General features: G+C 43.5%; 2 protein-coding genes and 1 long non-coding RNA gene across 3 annotated transcripts; all 3 read right to left on the bottom strand.

Moving 5' to 3' along the window:
• Nucleotides 1-6: 6 nt before the first annotated feature.
• Nucleotides 7-1,349, bottom strand: LOC112463949. Its single transcript, XR_003041856.1, has 4 exons — nucleotides 1,243-1,349; nucleotides 979-1,152; nucleotides 555-897; nucleotides 7-420 (listed from the first exon to the last, which is right to left on the bottom strand). It is a non-coding gene; the product is annotated as an uncharacterized LOC112463949 (long non-coding RNA).
• A 4,473-nt stretch (nucleotides 1,350-5,822) lies between these two features.
• LOC112463947 lies at nucleotides 5,823-7,877 on the bottom strand. Its single transcript, XM_025030683.1, has one exon. The coding sequence runs from the start codon at nucleotides 7,875-7,877 to the stop codon at nucleotides 5,823-5,825; it is 2,055 nt and encodes a 684-aa protein (XP_024886451.1).
• A 36-nt stretch (nucleotides 7,878-7,913) lies between these two features.
• On the bottom strand, nucleotides 7,914-8,600 carry LOC112463948. The gene has a single exon (XM_025030684.1). It carries the CDS (start codon nucleotides 8,598-8,600, stop codon nucleotides 7,914-7,916), a length of 687 nt encoding a protein of 228 aa, XP_024886452.1.
• Nucleotides 8,601-13,618: the final 5,018 nt, after the last annotated feature.

Below are 13,618 nucleotides of genomic sequence, written 5' to 3' on the forward strand. Positions count from 1 at the left end.
AGACGAGAACTCTTTGGAGTGTTTTCTATCTGTATCTCAATGTGCTGATCTTCTTCTGCAATTATATTAACATTCTCTTCGTTTAATTGCATATTATTGTCTAGAATATTGACATTTTGAGCACTTGTACTCGACTGAGGTATATCTTCGGTTCTTTGATGAAATAAATTGAGAGTTGGTACAGCATTATGTTTTAATCGTCTGCGTTTCAAACTAAAAATATATGCATCTGGACTGAAATGCAAATAACAAATTTTACATTTTCGAATATCCTCTTCTGACAAAAAGTTTAATTCGGGCACTGCTATTATATTGAGCCATTTCTCCGCTATTTTCTGATTTTTGGGGAAAAAATGTCCAGGAGTTTTAGTGTTTGACGTACATCGTGGTATAACACACTTCCATCCAATTTTGGCCATTCTACACAACAAAATTGTTCAAATTTAAAAGTAATTTCATTAATGCATCATACATCAAATGATATAAATATTCAAATAACAAAAAATGATAAATAAATATATAGATACGAATAAGCGCCGAAACACAGGGAATACCTTTCTTATCTGTTCGGCTGCTCTGCTCTACTATCTAACCGTTCGTTATGTTTCCTCGCGCAACCGTCTCGGCAATGTAAACAAACAGGTGAAGGGCAACGAGAGTCAATAAATTTCCGAAATAAAGTCCCGTCACGAATACGTTGTTCGGCGTGAGTCACTAGAAAATGAGAGATTCTCCCACAAAAGATATGTCTCTGAAAGCACTCTCCTTTAAAAATCAATGCAAAAAAAAGCTCCAATGAGATCCAAGTGTCGCGGAATCTTTCTTTCCCTTTCCTTGGAATCAGCGAAACAATTTCAGGTAGACTCGCCTTCTTGTCCTTAATTGCAGCAAAGCGGCCTAGAAGAATAAACTCTTGTTTCTCCCGTGTTTCTTCGTAAAGAGGAAGAAAATGTTAAATGTCCGACTTTTTGAACATACCGGACCTCACAATAGCTTATTTCCGTTATCGAGATAATTATTCGACGTTAGATATGGTCAGTTTTCTACGTATTCGCTGCCTGTATATCACTCGCACAACTTGATACAGAAGGAATATATGTAAGCCGTCGTGGAAACGGTGGAAGCAGAGTACAGCGCAGACTGCTCATATACCTAGTTATTTTTAATTTAATTTACATTAAATTACTAATAATACATTAAATACTTTCACGTTTACTTTTCACTACTTCTACTTTTCACTACCTTTTCACTCTTTCTCACACTAAATATTTCTAAATATTCCAATATGAATAAGTATACAAATAACCTCTAATATTGATACTTCTATTCATCTTTATAATTCTACTTATACCTTCAGAACACATTACCGACAATCCGCGAGTTTTTACCATGGTAGTGTCAAAAAACCGGTCTATTAGCCCAGGTGGCGTTGAAACACTGTCTTTACTTTTTCATTGGGAGTTTCCTCCCCCTGGGTAGTACGATCCTTTTATTTTTTCCCCTCATTTTGATAAAAGTTTATACATTTTTTTTTATTTTAAGGAAGTTTTAATTTTTCCACAGTATAAATGCCTGTGGGTTTTCTAATTTCCGCAAATTTTGAGATATTGGGCCATTTTTTTGTTTTTTATTAGAGATAAACTTTTTTTAAACATTTAAATATGTAAAAGTTCTAACTTTCGCAAATTTTAAAATACTGTTTTTTTGTTTTTCGTTGGAGGAGCAAAATGCTTGCGCATGCCCCAGGGCCGTATAAAACTTGATAACTTATCAAAATGACATATAATATGTGAAATTAATAGCAGGACAGCTTAGTAATTCTACAAACAGTTTTTTGAGAAAATCAATACATCAGACTTTGTACTAATTGTATTGATTTTCTCAAAAATTCAAAATTTTGTATAAAGAAAAAACCTTTTTATCGATTATTGCCAAATTCAATACCAACCTTTTTTTAATGATACTCTATATAAAATTACATGTATAACTTATACATGTAACTTTTTAAGCAAAAATCGGTAACTCATTCACCGATAAGAATATACAATAATAAAACTATAAATAGCACGATATTTCGAAATTTGCAACACATATTTCTAAAAATATTATGGACTTTTGATCGCGTATAAAAATGGATCTAATCAACCAAGTTTTAAAGAATTATGTATGAAATAGGGGTAGAAAAACTAAAGAATATAATAAAATTAAAAATAGATCAATATTTCAAATATTGAGAAAAATACAGCGTAAAACACACTTTTCTAAAAAATGAAAATCCCCTTAAAATCCATACCGGTCGACAGATTTTAATAAAATTAAAGGAGAACATACTTTTTATGATTTTCTATTTGTGTGTAAAATTTCAACCCGGTATCTAAAAAATTGTAGAAGTAGATGCGTGTACAAAAAATCCGTACACACACGCACACACACACACACACACACACACACAAATTTTTTACTAATATGATTTCTCAACATTTTGGAACATTCTAAACCTATTTCCATCAAAATGTCGAAAAAAATTTTTTTCACTATCACAAAGCTTCTATGAGGAAGCAAAAAAACATATGTACATTCCAAGTGGGTCTGCTGCTAAAACTTCAACTTTGAAAAAAAGTTTCTTTAGGTTCTTCGAACAGATAAAGTTTTTGGATGATGTCTTAGGAAAATCTTTGTAAGTTTAATAATTTAATATATACATTATTTAAAAAGTCAATATATTTAAAATACAGAGACACTCCAGACTTGACTTGGTTATTTAATTTAGTCCTCTTTGGCACTTGAAATTGGTATCCACGCAATAGGAATTTTTCTCCAAGGTTCTTGACTATTTTTTGTTAAGATCCGATCCGATATTAAAAGTGCTGTTTTTCTCTCTAGAACATGTACTAGTCTATCATCAAACGTTCAAAACAATGAAGAAAATAAAAGTATGTTAACTGAAGTTAGTGAAGACTCACAATCAGTGTTGGTACCCCAACCAACATGCAGCAATGCGAGCAGCAATGCGGGCAGCAATATATCAAACTTATTGCTGCCATCAAACTCCGGAGAAATTGATTTAAACTTAAGTAAAAGTACGGTTCTATATCACTTTATTAGACATTTCAATAAATTTATTTCATGTTAAAAATTAATAATATTTCAGAAAAAAAGTCAGAAAGATTTCACGAAACCGTTATCACAACATTACTCGAAATCAATAAAAAACTTAACGGAGTTGATGGATTTTTACTTCTACTCGGAGAAGGATACTCGGAAGGAAAACTGCCTACAGAAAGCGAATTGAATTAGAAATGAAATTCCTTGCTATGCTCATGGAACAGCAAAATAAATTAAATAATCAATAACTATAAATAAATTATATTTACTTTATGTTACTTAATCTGCTATCTGATATAAAAGAAACTTTTTTACTACGTTACATTATTATTATATATATCTATTTATTTTTCTTTTTTATTACATTAATATTAAGTATGACTATTATTGTATACTACGTATATTTAGTTTCAAACAAATACAAGTTATTTTCAAACAAAATGTATTTTTATTATGACATACCACATACAAGCCTTACGAATAAGTTTATCTAGTGTTTATAAGTATATCTACGCTTTACTAACTTACATATACTTACAGTACTATTTATAAAATTTTTTACAGAGACAAATCGTCAATTATCGTCAATCATTAATTAAAAATCGTTTTGTAACTCTTTTTCCCACTGGTAAGATAACGCACCAGTACTTTAAAAATATGTCGAATACGCTTCTTTAACTGCAATAGCATCTTTATTGCCGCGGCTTCGACAAAGTGGCATATTGCAAACTCCATGGCTTGTACGCATATCTTCGAGAGTTGTGTAAATATGATTTACTTCCCGTTAATTGCGCTTTGTTTTTTATAATAAAATTGTGCAGTGCTACAGTTGCTTGTACAATTTTGCGTACATTGCTGACATTTGCGATGATTGGCCTTCGGTATATTCTCAATCGAGCCACTAATATGCCGAAAGCGATCTCCACAACCCTTCTTGCACGGCTAAGTCGATAATTGAATACTTTTTTCCCAATGTTGAGTTTTCTACTTTGCCGATATGGTCTCATCATCATCTACATAGATAATAGAAAAACTTCATCTGCTACTAGGGTAATTCTAATCCGTCAATTTCAATCTATTTCGGGTTTGGAAGTTTGAACAAATTAACTTCGAAGCGGTTCCCAATTTCGCTGTTGCGGAAGACTCCTCCATCACTTTGCCTACTTTCGGCACCAATATCGACTATTGTAAAGCAATAGTTTGCATCGCTGATTTCGAGGAGATTAATGCTGTGATGGCCTTTGTAATTGTAGTATGTCGATCCGCTGTTTGGTGGAGCCTGTAACAAGAACACATATTGTCTTTTTACCATAATATGTGCTCGGTGGGGGGGTGAGTCCGCCCCGGGGACGCAAATGGTACAACAATAAACTCTCGAAGGACCAGAGGGGCGCGATCCCCTCACGTACAAAACGGATGCACGATGCACGCAAACGGAGTGAATGCGACTCACCGTTTCGTTGCCCGGCCCTTGGATATTGGTTCCGGCCTTCCTTTGGGTAGCTGGCCTCCTTGGTGGTGAAACTGTCCAAAGCGTGCCAAATGTCCAAAACGTGCAGAATGTCCAAAGCGTGCAAGCGGCATGCAAAACAGAAAAGGCAGGAAATCGAATGCTCTTAGTGGGCGCAATGTCTTCGCGGGGTCCAAAACGTGAGCCAATACGATCGTGTTCGAAATGTGTCTGGATTCTTCCGTGACTGATACGAGAGTGTGAATGGTTCTTCCGGCTCGCGCTCTCGCGACTCGCGGCGCGAGGTCCTTACGGAAACGGCCGCCGATGGGCAGCACGAGTCGGGTGAGTCGCGTGATTATTGACAGACCGATTGATCGCGATCCGCCAACGTTTCGCGCGAGTCGTTAACTCGAATATAACTTTACCGTCTTACGTAAACCGGTGGAGACAACTAATACTAACAAACATGAACTGATTACGATTAACTAACGAACAACGAGAGCACAATTAAACGCTATTTACACTATTTACAGTGAGCGCCAACCATACCGCCCACTAAAATACAACGTTGTATTTTTAAACTGTAGCGGGCTTCCGAGGTGGAGTGCCCACCGGCAAGGGGCATAGCTTCACCAAGGGACGCACGATCGAACCATCCGCCATCTTCACCGTGGCGACCCGCGGAACGCCGTCGCTACCCGGATACAGCGCTTCTATGCGTCCACGTCTCCAACGTAGGGGGAACGAGTTTGCGTTGATGAGGACCAACGTGCCCACGTCGAGAGTACCGGCAGAGGTCCACCATTTGGGATGCTGTTGGAGCGTGTTGCGATACTCTACGTGCCAGCGCTTCCAAAAGTCGCGGTGGATGCGTTGAATGAGTTGCCATCGACTCAAACGATTTATTGGCAACGGAGCCACGTCGAGAGTGGGAACTGACACTAGGAGTTCCATTGTTAGAAAATGGCCCGGGGATAGGACCTCGAGGTCTGAAGAGTCGGTGCTCATAGGGCAGAGAGGCCGGGAGTTGAGGACAGACTCAATCTGAGCAAGGACCGTAATGAATTCTTTGAATGATAAGATCTGATCCCCTACCACCCTTCAAAGGTGAGTCTTAAGTGATTGGACCCCCGTCTCCCAGAGGCCCTCGAAATGAGGAGCCAAGGGGGGATTAAACGACCACTTTATTTGTTCTCGCTCGGCTACGAGAGACATGCACTTTTCGAGTTCGCGCGCGGCTCCTACAAAATTCGTGCCGCAATCGCTATATAGGAGCGAACAGCGGCCGCGTCGAGCCACGAAGTGCCGCAACGCAGCAAGGAAAGAGTCCGTAGACAGTGAGAAGGCCACCTCCAGGTGTATCGCCTTGACCGCGAAGCACATGAAGAGGCAAACGTACACCTTGAAGGAGGAGACTCCCCGAGCCCGTCGCGTGACCATCGCAAAGGGCCCCGCAAAATCCACTGATCGAAAAGGGCTTGACTTGGCTGACTTTCTCGGCCGGTAGTGTCGCCATGATGGGTTGGGTAGCATGCGGGTTTGCGCGGAAGCACTTATAACATCTCGAGAGCACCCGCCGAATCACGCGGTGGAACCCAAGGATCCAAAAACGTTGGGCGAGCAAGTATTGCAGCGTGCGTCTACCCGGGTGCAGTTGAGCCCGGTGCACATGTTCAACGACGAGATCCGTCAAGCGATGTTTGTTCGGCAGTAGGACGGGGTGTTTGGCCTCGAACGCCAGTCCCAAATGGACGAGCCTGCCGCCTACCCTGAAAATACCCTCTAAGTCCAAAAAGGGCGCGAGTTTGAGGAAAGGCTTCGGTAATCTCTTTCCGTTCCTAAGTCGGTCAATCTCCTCGCTGAAGACCTCCGTCTGCACAAATCTAACGACGATCAAGAGCGCGCGATGCGCTTCGACCTGATCGACTGCCAAGGTCGCGGGTACCGATTTACCCTTTAAATTTTGGGCGATTTTGGTGATATATTCAACTATCCTACAAATCTTATCTAGTGACGAGAATCTATCTAATAGGGCGTATATGGGGTTAGGTAGGTTGATCGCGGCGAGCGATACGATTCTCTCCTCCTCGCTTGGGGACGATTCCCCAGAAAGGACCGGTTCGGCGCGGCCTTCGAAATCAAGCAGCCACTCGGGGCCCTCCCACCACGTAGTATTAGCCACGAGTTCGCGCGGGAACAGGCCACGGGAACAATGATCCGCGGGGTTAAGCTCAGAGGCCACGTGACCCCAAGCCGTGACCGGCACCTTTTCTTGTATTCGAGCAACGCGATTGCGAACGAACGTTTTCCATTTATGCGGGGAGGAATGGGTCCAGTATAGCACGACCTTGGCATCGGACCAGGCGTACTCGGCATCAATTTCCAGGTGTTCCAATAGGACCTGCCGGACGTAATCGATCAAATTACCGAGGACCAACGCGGCGTAAAGCTCCAAGCGAAGTAGGGAAAGGGCGCGTGACGGAGCCACTTTTGCTTTGGCGCACAGAATTATAACCTTGACCTCCGATGGAGTGACAGCGCGAATGTACGTTACAGCCCCATAACCCCGTTCGCTCGCGTCACAAAATTTGTGCAACTCGCGACGAACACCATCACCCACGGGGAACGTAAGAGGTATCTGAAAGGAGCTCAACGCGTCAAGCTCCGATTTCCACTGGCGGCGAACCTCTTCCGGCGGTTCGTCGTCCCAGTCGAGCTTGAGGGTCCACAAATACTGAATCAATCCCTTTGCGGTGAACGTAAGCGGTGCCAAAAATCCTAGAGGGTCAAACATGCGCGCTACTCCCGATAAAACGGTGCGCTTGGTGCATGTTCGGGTCAAGGGGTTGATCTGAAATCCAAAGCTATCCACTGTTGAATGCCAGCGGAGGCCTAGAACCTTGAGCCCCTGATCCTCTGTCGTATCAAAGGAATGCATGGATTGACTACAGATATCAGGGTCAAGTCCATCCAACGCGGCAGGATGGCTACTCGCCCATTTGCGCAACTCAAAACCGGCGCTCCGGAACAGTCCTATCAATTGATCGCGAAGCGCGATGCCTTGTGCGATTGTGCGGACGCTGGCTACGACGTCGTCCACGTATAGAGCCTTGAGTAGTAGAGCGTAAACCAGCGGATACTTATCACGATACTCATAAGCTAGACAAAGCAGGCAATAGATCGCTAGGAATGGAGAAGAGGTGACGCCGAAGGTGACCGTTTTGAGCAGGTAATCCAAGATAGGATCCGACTCCGAAAAACGCCAGACAATGCGTTGATAATCCCGTTGCTCCGGGTCTATCCAGATTTGGCAAAACATCTGCTTCACGTCCGCGGTGATAGCTACCGGTTCAGCTCAGAATCTAATTAGGAGCGCGATTATGTCTGGTTGTAATTTCGGTCCACTGAGCAATGTGTCGTTTAGCGATATACTGTTCGGGCATTTGGACGAAGCGTTAAACACGACCCGCAATTTGGTGGTCGTACTATCGAGTTTGTACACCCCATGATGGGGCATATAATAGACGCAACCGTCCGATGAAGAAGTCTGGTCTGCAACCTCCATATGTCCGCTATCGAGATAATCCTGTAAGAACGCGTTATAACCTTTTCTAAGTTCGGGATCCAATTTGAATCGGCGTTCGAGTGCGCGTAACCGATTGACTGCTATGGGTCGCGAGTCCACGAATGAAGGAGGGTGCGATGTAAAGGGGTATGAGACCACGAAACGACCCGAATGGTCGCGACACGTGGTTTTATCAACGATCTCCCTGTAACGCCGGTTCTCCTCTGAAATCGGAACGTGTTCCGGAACTTCTTCCAACTTCCAAAACCTTTCCACCGACGCGTCGATCGACTCGAGCGTGGTGACAAAGGAGTGCAGCGATTGCACTTGCAAGGAGGGGGAAACCGAGCCCATCAGAACCCAGCCGAAAACCGTATTGAAGACGTCCGGCTCCCAATGAGTACCGGTGCGACGACCGTTTCTAAGTACTGATACGAAGGATTCCGCTCCCAATAGAATGTCAATTGAACCGGGCATGTAACAGTCCGGATCTGCTAGCTGCAGCCCCCGTAGGTGACTCCATGATTTTGCCGCAACACGTTCGTTTGGCAGCGGCGAGGTGATGCGAGGAAGCACCGTGTCTTCGACGGGGAGACAAATATCGTCGCGATCTCGCGCTCGGATCACGAATGACGTAAGGCCCCGCGTTGTGGCGACCTTTGTCTTGCTGACGCCTAACACTGTCACGCGGTGTTTCGTCCGGCGAAACCGCCCCGTTGCAGGCAACTCTCCGTGATGAAGTTGGCCTGACTCGCGCTATTCAACAATATGCGGACCGAAAACGGGTTGCCAAGCACGTCAATGGCTTCCGCTCTTACGGTCGACAACAAGACCACGCCATTGGCCACGCTAGCCATCGCAACAATCGGTTTGTCCTCTGACTTCGCGGGGGTCGCGGCGCCCCCCTGCGGCGAGGCGATGCTTTGCTCGAAGTACAGGAGCGAGTGGTGTTTTGCATGACACGTCCGGCACGTCCATGCCGACAAACAATTTCTCGAATAATGTCCGGTGCGAAGACAATTCAGGCATACCCCCCGTTCGCGAACAAAGTTGTACCTCTCCTTGACCGAGAGCTTCAGAAATTCAGGACATTTCGCAAAGGAATGTTGCTCCTTGCACTGGAGGCACGCGGCGTGCCTGTGCGACGAGCGAGGTAGTCGATGCGGCTTTCTTAGCAGGCGGATTTTGTACTTTCAATTTATTTGACGAGTCGGCTACCGACGCGAGGACTGTACAGTATCCCGACAGATACGTTATCAATTGCTCGTATCGCGGCGATTCCACGGTCATGTGAACTGACTCCAATTTCTCCCTTAGAGAGGGAGTTAGCTTCTCCAACAAGTGATTGAAGAGCATGAAGTCCCAGGGCTCCACCGGGTAGTCCATCATCTTCAAGGCACGCGTGTTTTCATTGAAGGCGTCTAACAACGAACGAAGGGATTCGACGGAATCCGCATTCAAGGGAGTGGCATGCACGAGGGAGCGCCAATATTGCGTGGCTAATTTTCTTTTATCCTGATATCGCGATAGCAGCGCCTCATAAGCAATCACGTAATTTTCCGAAGTCATGGGCAAGTTTTTTATGACGCCGAAAACCTCCCCCGATAACGAGAACAAGTACTGATATTTCTCGATAGCGGACACGCTGCTATTTTCGTGGATCGCCGTGTTGTACAGCGCAATGAAGGATGGTCATTGGCCAAGATCACCCGTAAATTGTGGGAGGGCGATCTTCGGTAGTCTGATCGCGGATTGGGGCGCGAGCGGCGCACCCCGCGAGGACGCATTGGTCCCCGGCGCGGGAACGAAGCTTTCATACCGCCCTATTACGGCAAAACGCATTTTGTCGAACTCGTCACGTATCGCGTCTTTGACGCAAATTCTTCATCATTAGCATCCTGAGTTACTTGGAGGTGAGCCTTCTCAAAATCCTGAACTAATTGGGCTACCGTCGGATAACGAACGATAAAGGTTGGTCTCATCGACACGTTGTCTACCGCGAGCATCGAATATTGATGAATTTCTCTCATGCGCCGAACGCACAGTTCGCGTCGCTGTTTGCACCCCCTATTCATCTTGAAGGTCGATGTGCCCGCGCGAGTGCTCGAGCAAAACGAAATTATGCTATCTCGGTTTGAGTCGCCGAGGTTCAAACTCAGGTTGAATCGCCAGGATAATCAACTCCAACGCACGAGCGAGGCGATGGCAAGTTCAACACAATAATATCGTCGAAGCGTCGAAGGCTTCGAGTGTGGAATGCGGAAAAAATAAAAACAACACCGCTCGGCTCGCCGTAGCGACGAGTAGCGGATGGTTCGGTTCGAAATTTGCGCGAAGCACGAAGGAATATTCGCAAATGAATATACCTTGAGTATGAATATAAATCGTATCGTTCGTCCGAATAACGACGATGACGACTTATGTTGCACAAGCGTTCAATCGACAAGAGCGATCAACGGCAATGGCGCGCCGCGAAACTAGCAACACCGTTCGTCCGCTAATGCCGATGACGAGTCGACGCGTGTATTTTTCACAACGAATAACGATAATGGCGTGCCACGAGGTATTCCGCGCGTATTCTCGCAGCGAGCCGAATACTGCGAACGAGAGATATCGCGGCGGTCGTCGGCGATACCGATTTATCGTCCACGCCATGGCACGACCGAATATTAACGAGAAGCACGAGACGCTAGCGGTTTTCACTAACGCGAGGTCCACTTCTACGCACAATCCGGCTCGAAGGACCAAATGCTCGGGGGGGGGGGGGTGTGAGTCCGCCTCGGGGACGCAAATGGTACAACGATAATCTCTCGAAGGACCAGAGGGGCGCAATCCCCTCACGTACAAAACGGGTGCATGATGCACGCAAACGGAGTGAATGCGACTCACCGTTTCGTTGCCCGGCCCTTGGGTGTCGGTTCCGGCCTTCCTCTGGGTGGCTGGCCTCCTTGGTGGTGAGACTGTCCAAAGCGTGCCGAATGTCCAAAGTGTGCAAGCGGCATGCAAAGCAGAAAAGGCAGGAAATCGAATGCTCTTAGTGGGCGCAATAGTCTTCGCGGGGTCCGAAACGTGAGCCGATACGATCGTGTTTGAAACGTGTCTGGACTCTTCCGTGACTGATACGAGAGTGTGAATGCTTCTTCCGGCTCGCGCTTCCGCGACTCGCGGCGCGAGGTCCTTACGGAAACGGCCGCCGATGGGGTGGGCAGCACGAGTCGGGTGATTATTGACAGACCGATTGATCGCGATCCGCCAACGTTCCGCGCGAGTCGTTAACTCGAATATAACCTTACCGGCCGTCTTACGTAAACCGGTGGAGACAACTAATACTAACGAACATGAACTGATTACGATTAACTAACGAACAACGGGAGCACAATTAAACGCTATTTACACTATTTACAGTGAGCGCCAACCAATATGTATTGTGTACATTGAATATAAAATAAATTTTTTTATATTTAACAAAGCCTTTTATTTCTTATCAATAAAGTTTTAACGTTATATAAATAAACTCAAAATTCTATTTAAAACTTACTTGGATTTAAACATGTTTTCCATTAATAGCACCTATACATTTCGGCAAGTTTCACAATCGTTGAAATTTTATCAGCTACAGATTTCCAACTCTCTTCATTGTCCATAAAAAAAACTGAATCTTTTAAACAACTCCAAATAGCTTCACAAGTCTCGGATATAATTTTTGAGATTGTGTTGTGTGCAACTCTGAAGGCATATGACAGGGATTTCATACTATCCCTTGATGCTAAATAGCGCAGTGTAAATCTGGAGCCGAGTGTCAAGGGAAATAGGTTCGCGAATAACATATTGTTTTATGATGACTGGTTCGACTAATGTTAATAACGCATTAAATAATTGAGGTGGCATTCTAAAATAATATTGATATTTTTCTCTGTCTTCGGCCAGCATTTCTTTCACAAGATTCTTACTTGCTCCTTGTTTTAATCTTCTCATCTCTATACTAAATATAGGTCGTGCCCAATGTCTTTGTTGTTTTTCATTTTTATTTTTTTTTGCGACTATATATAATGAATATAATTTTATAATCTTACTGCGTAGTTCTTGCTTTTTAAATAAACACCAACATTGTTTTAATTTATTTAATAATATGCAAATAATAACAAACAATTTTTTAGAATTCATTTTTAGCGATTGAATGTTGTAGCAATTGGTGGCAATTTTGTTGAATATAAATGGAATTCGTTAATGTGACAGATGTATGTGTGATTCCGATTCGCATAAATTTGTTTTCTAATGTCCCATGCAGCGGAAAATGCGGAAGCGTAGTCTGTGCGTGCCAATAATATACACTGTTCCGATAGATACAATAAAAGGATCTATGGGAAACAATCTTGTGATTGGCAAGCGTCAATTGCGCTTCCGCGAGTTCCGCTCCATGGGACATTAGAAAATATATTTCAGCGGAACGCAACTGGCAGAATGTCTGCGATTGGACGAACTTCGTTCCGCCAATTCCGCATTGCGCATACGTTCCGTGCTATAGGATCGCACCATCTAAGGGTCTATGACACGGAAAGTTAGGGAGAGCAGAGCAATCTGCAAAGAAAGGAAACCGCAATCCTTTATTGGGAACTATCTCCTAAACTTCAAGTGGATCAACGCCTTTATAACATTTTTTTGGCGATAATGTTTGGGAGTCATAGTTGCTCGTTCATAAGGGCGCAACCTGTTGTTTGCGCCTCAAGTCTGTCCCACCTCCAAGTTGGTGTCCGCTGGATGCCCGGCTTGCCGGGAGCTAATGGGGTTAAGGGGGAATACCCAAATAGAAGCCCGAAAAAAAGGCAATTTTTGTGAATTTTTTTAAGGAAACTTATATGAATTATGGTATTGGTATGTTTTCTACATGAAAGTACACATTTTTAAGAATATGTTAAATTTTTTTTATTAAAAAATATTCAATATTGGCGGAGTATTCTTGGGTTTTGTCGACTGTCGCAAAAAAAACGTCCTCCGCGGTGACCACTCCCATTTCATCTGTAATCATCAGAATAAAAAAAACCAAAAAAAATTATTAAAATTGACACTATAATTTAGTCTTTGACGTAGGGGTTTTTGAAAATATCGATTTTTTACAAAATGGCGGGCGTTTGAATTTAAGGGTTCAATTTTTAGGGAAAAATTCGGGTTTATTTTGCCGATAAAAAAAAACTAAGTCACTTAAAAAAAATCCTACGACAAAGACTAGATAATTATGTATAGAATAGCCTCTATAAATTTCAAATTGATCGGTTCAGTGGTTGCCGAGATATTTTGGTCACCAATTTTTAACATGGTTTCGAGAAAAACGCGTTTGAAAATTGAGCAATTAATAAATCGCGAAAATTTTTCAACTTACATTGAATCATCGATTCCAGGTCCATAATATAAGTCCTCCAACTTGCTTGGAATCCCCATATCATCCCCATCTCTTTTTCGAACTTTCTAATTGGGTATTCCCCCTTAAGGCGATACGA

Source organism: Temnothorax curvispinosus, unplaced genomic scaffold, assembly GCF_003070985.1.
Source record: "Temnothorax curvispinosus isolate PA1 unplaced genomic scaffold, ASM307098v1 QBEX01013754.1, whole genome shotgun sequence".
Classification (NCBI taxonomy): domain Eukaryota; kingdom Metazoa; phylum Arthropoda; class Insecta; order Hymenoptera; family Formicidae; genus Temnothorax; species Temnothorax curvispinosus.

What these genes read in the sequence shown, in the direction of transcription:
- LOC112463947 (XM_025030683.1), bottom strand. Translation starts at nt 7,877, where the DNA reads ATGTTTTGCCAAATCTGGATAGACCCGGAGCAACGGGATTATCAACGC.
- LOC112463948 (XM_025030684.1), bottom strand. Translation starts at nt 8,600, where the DNA reads ATGCCCGGTTCAATTGACATTCTATTGGGAGCGGAATCCTTCGTATCA.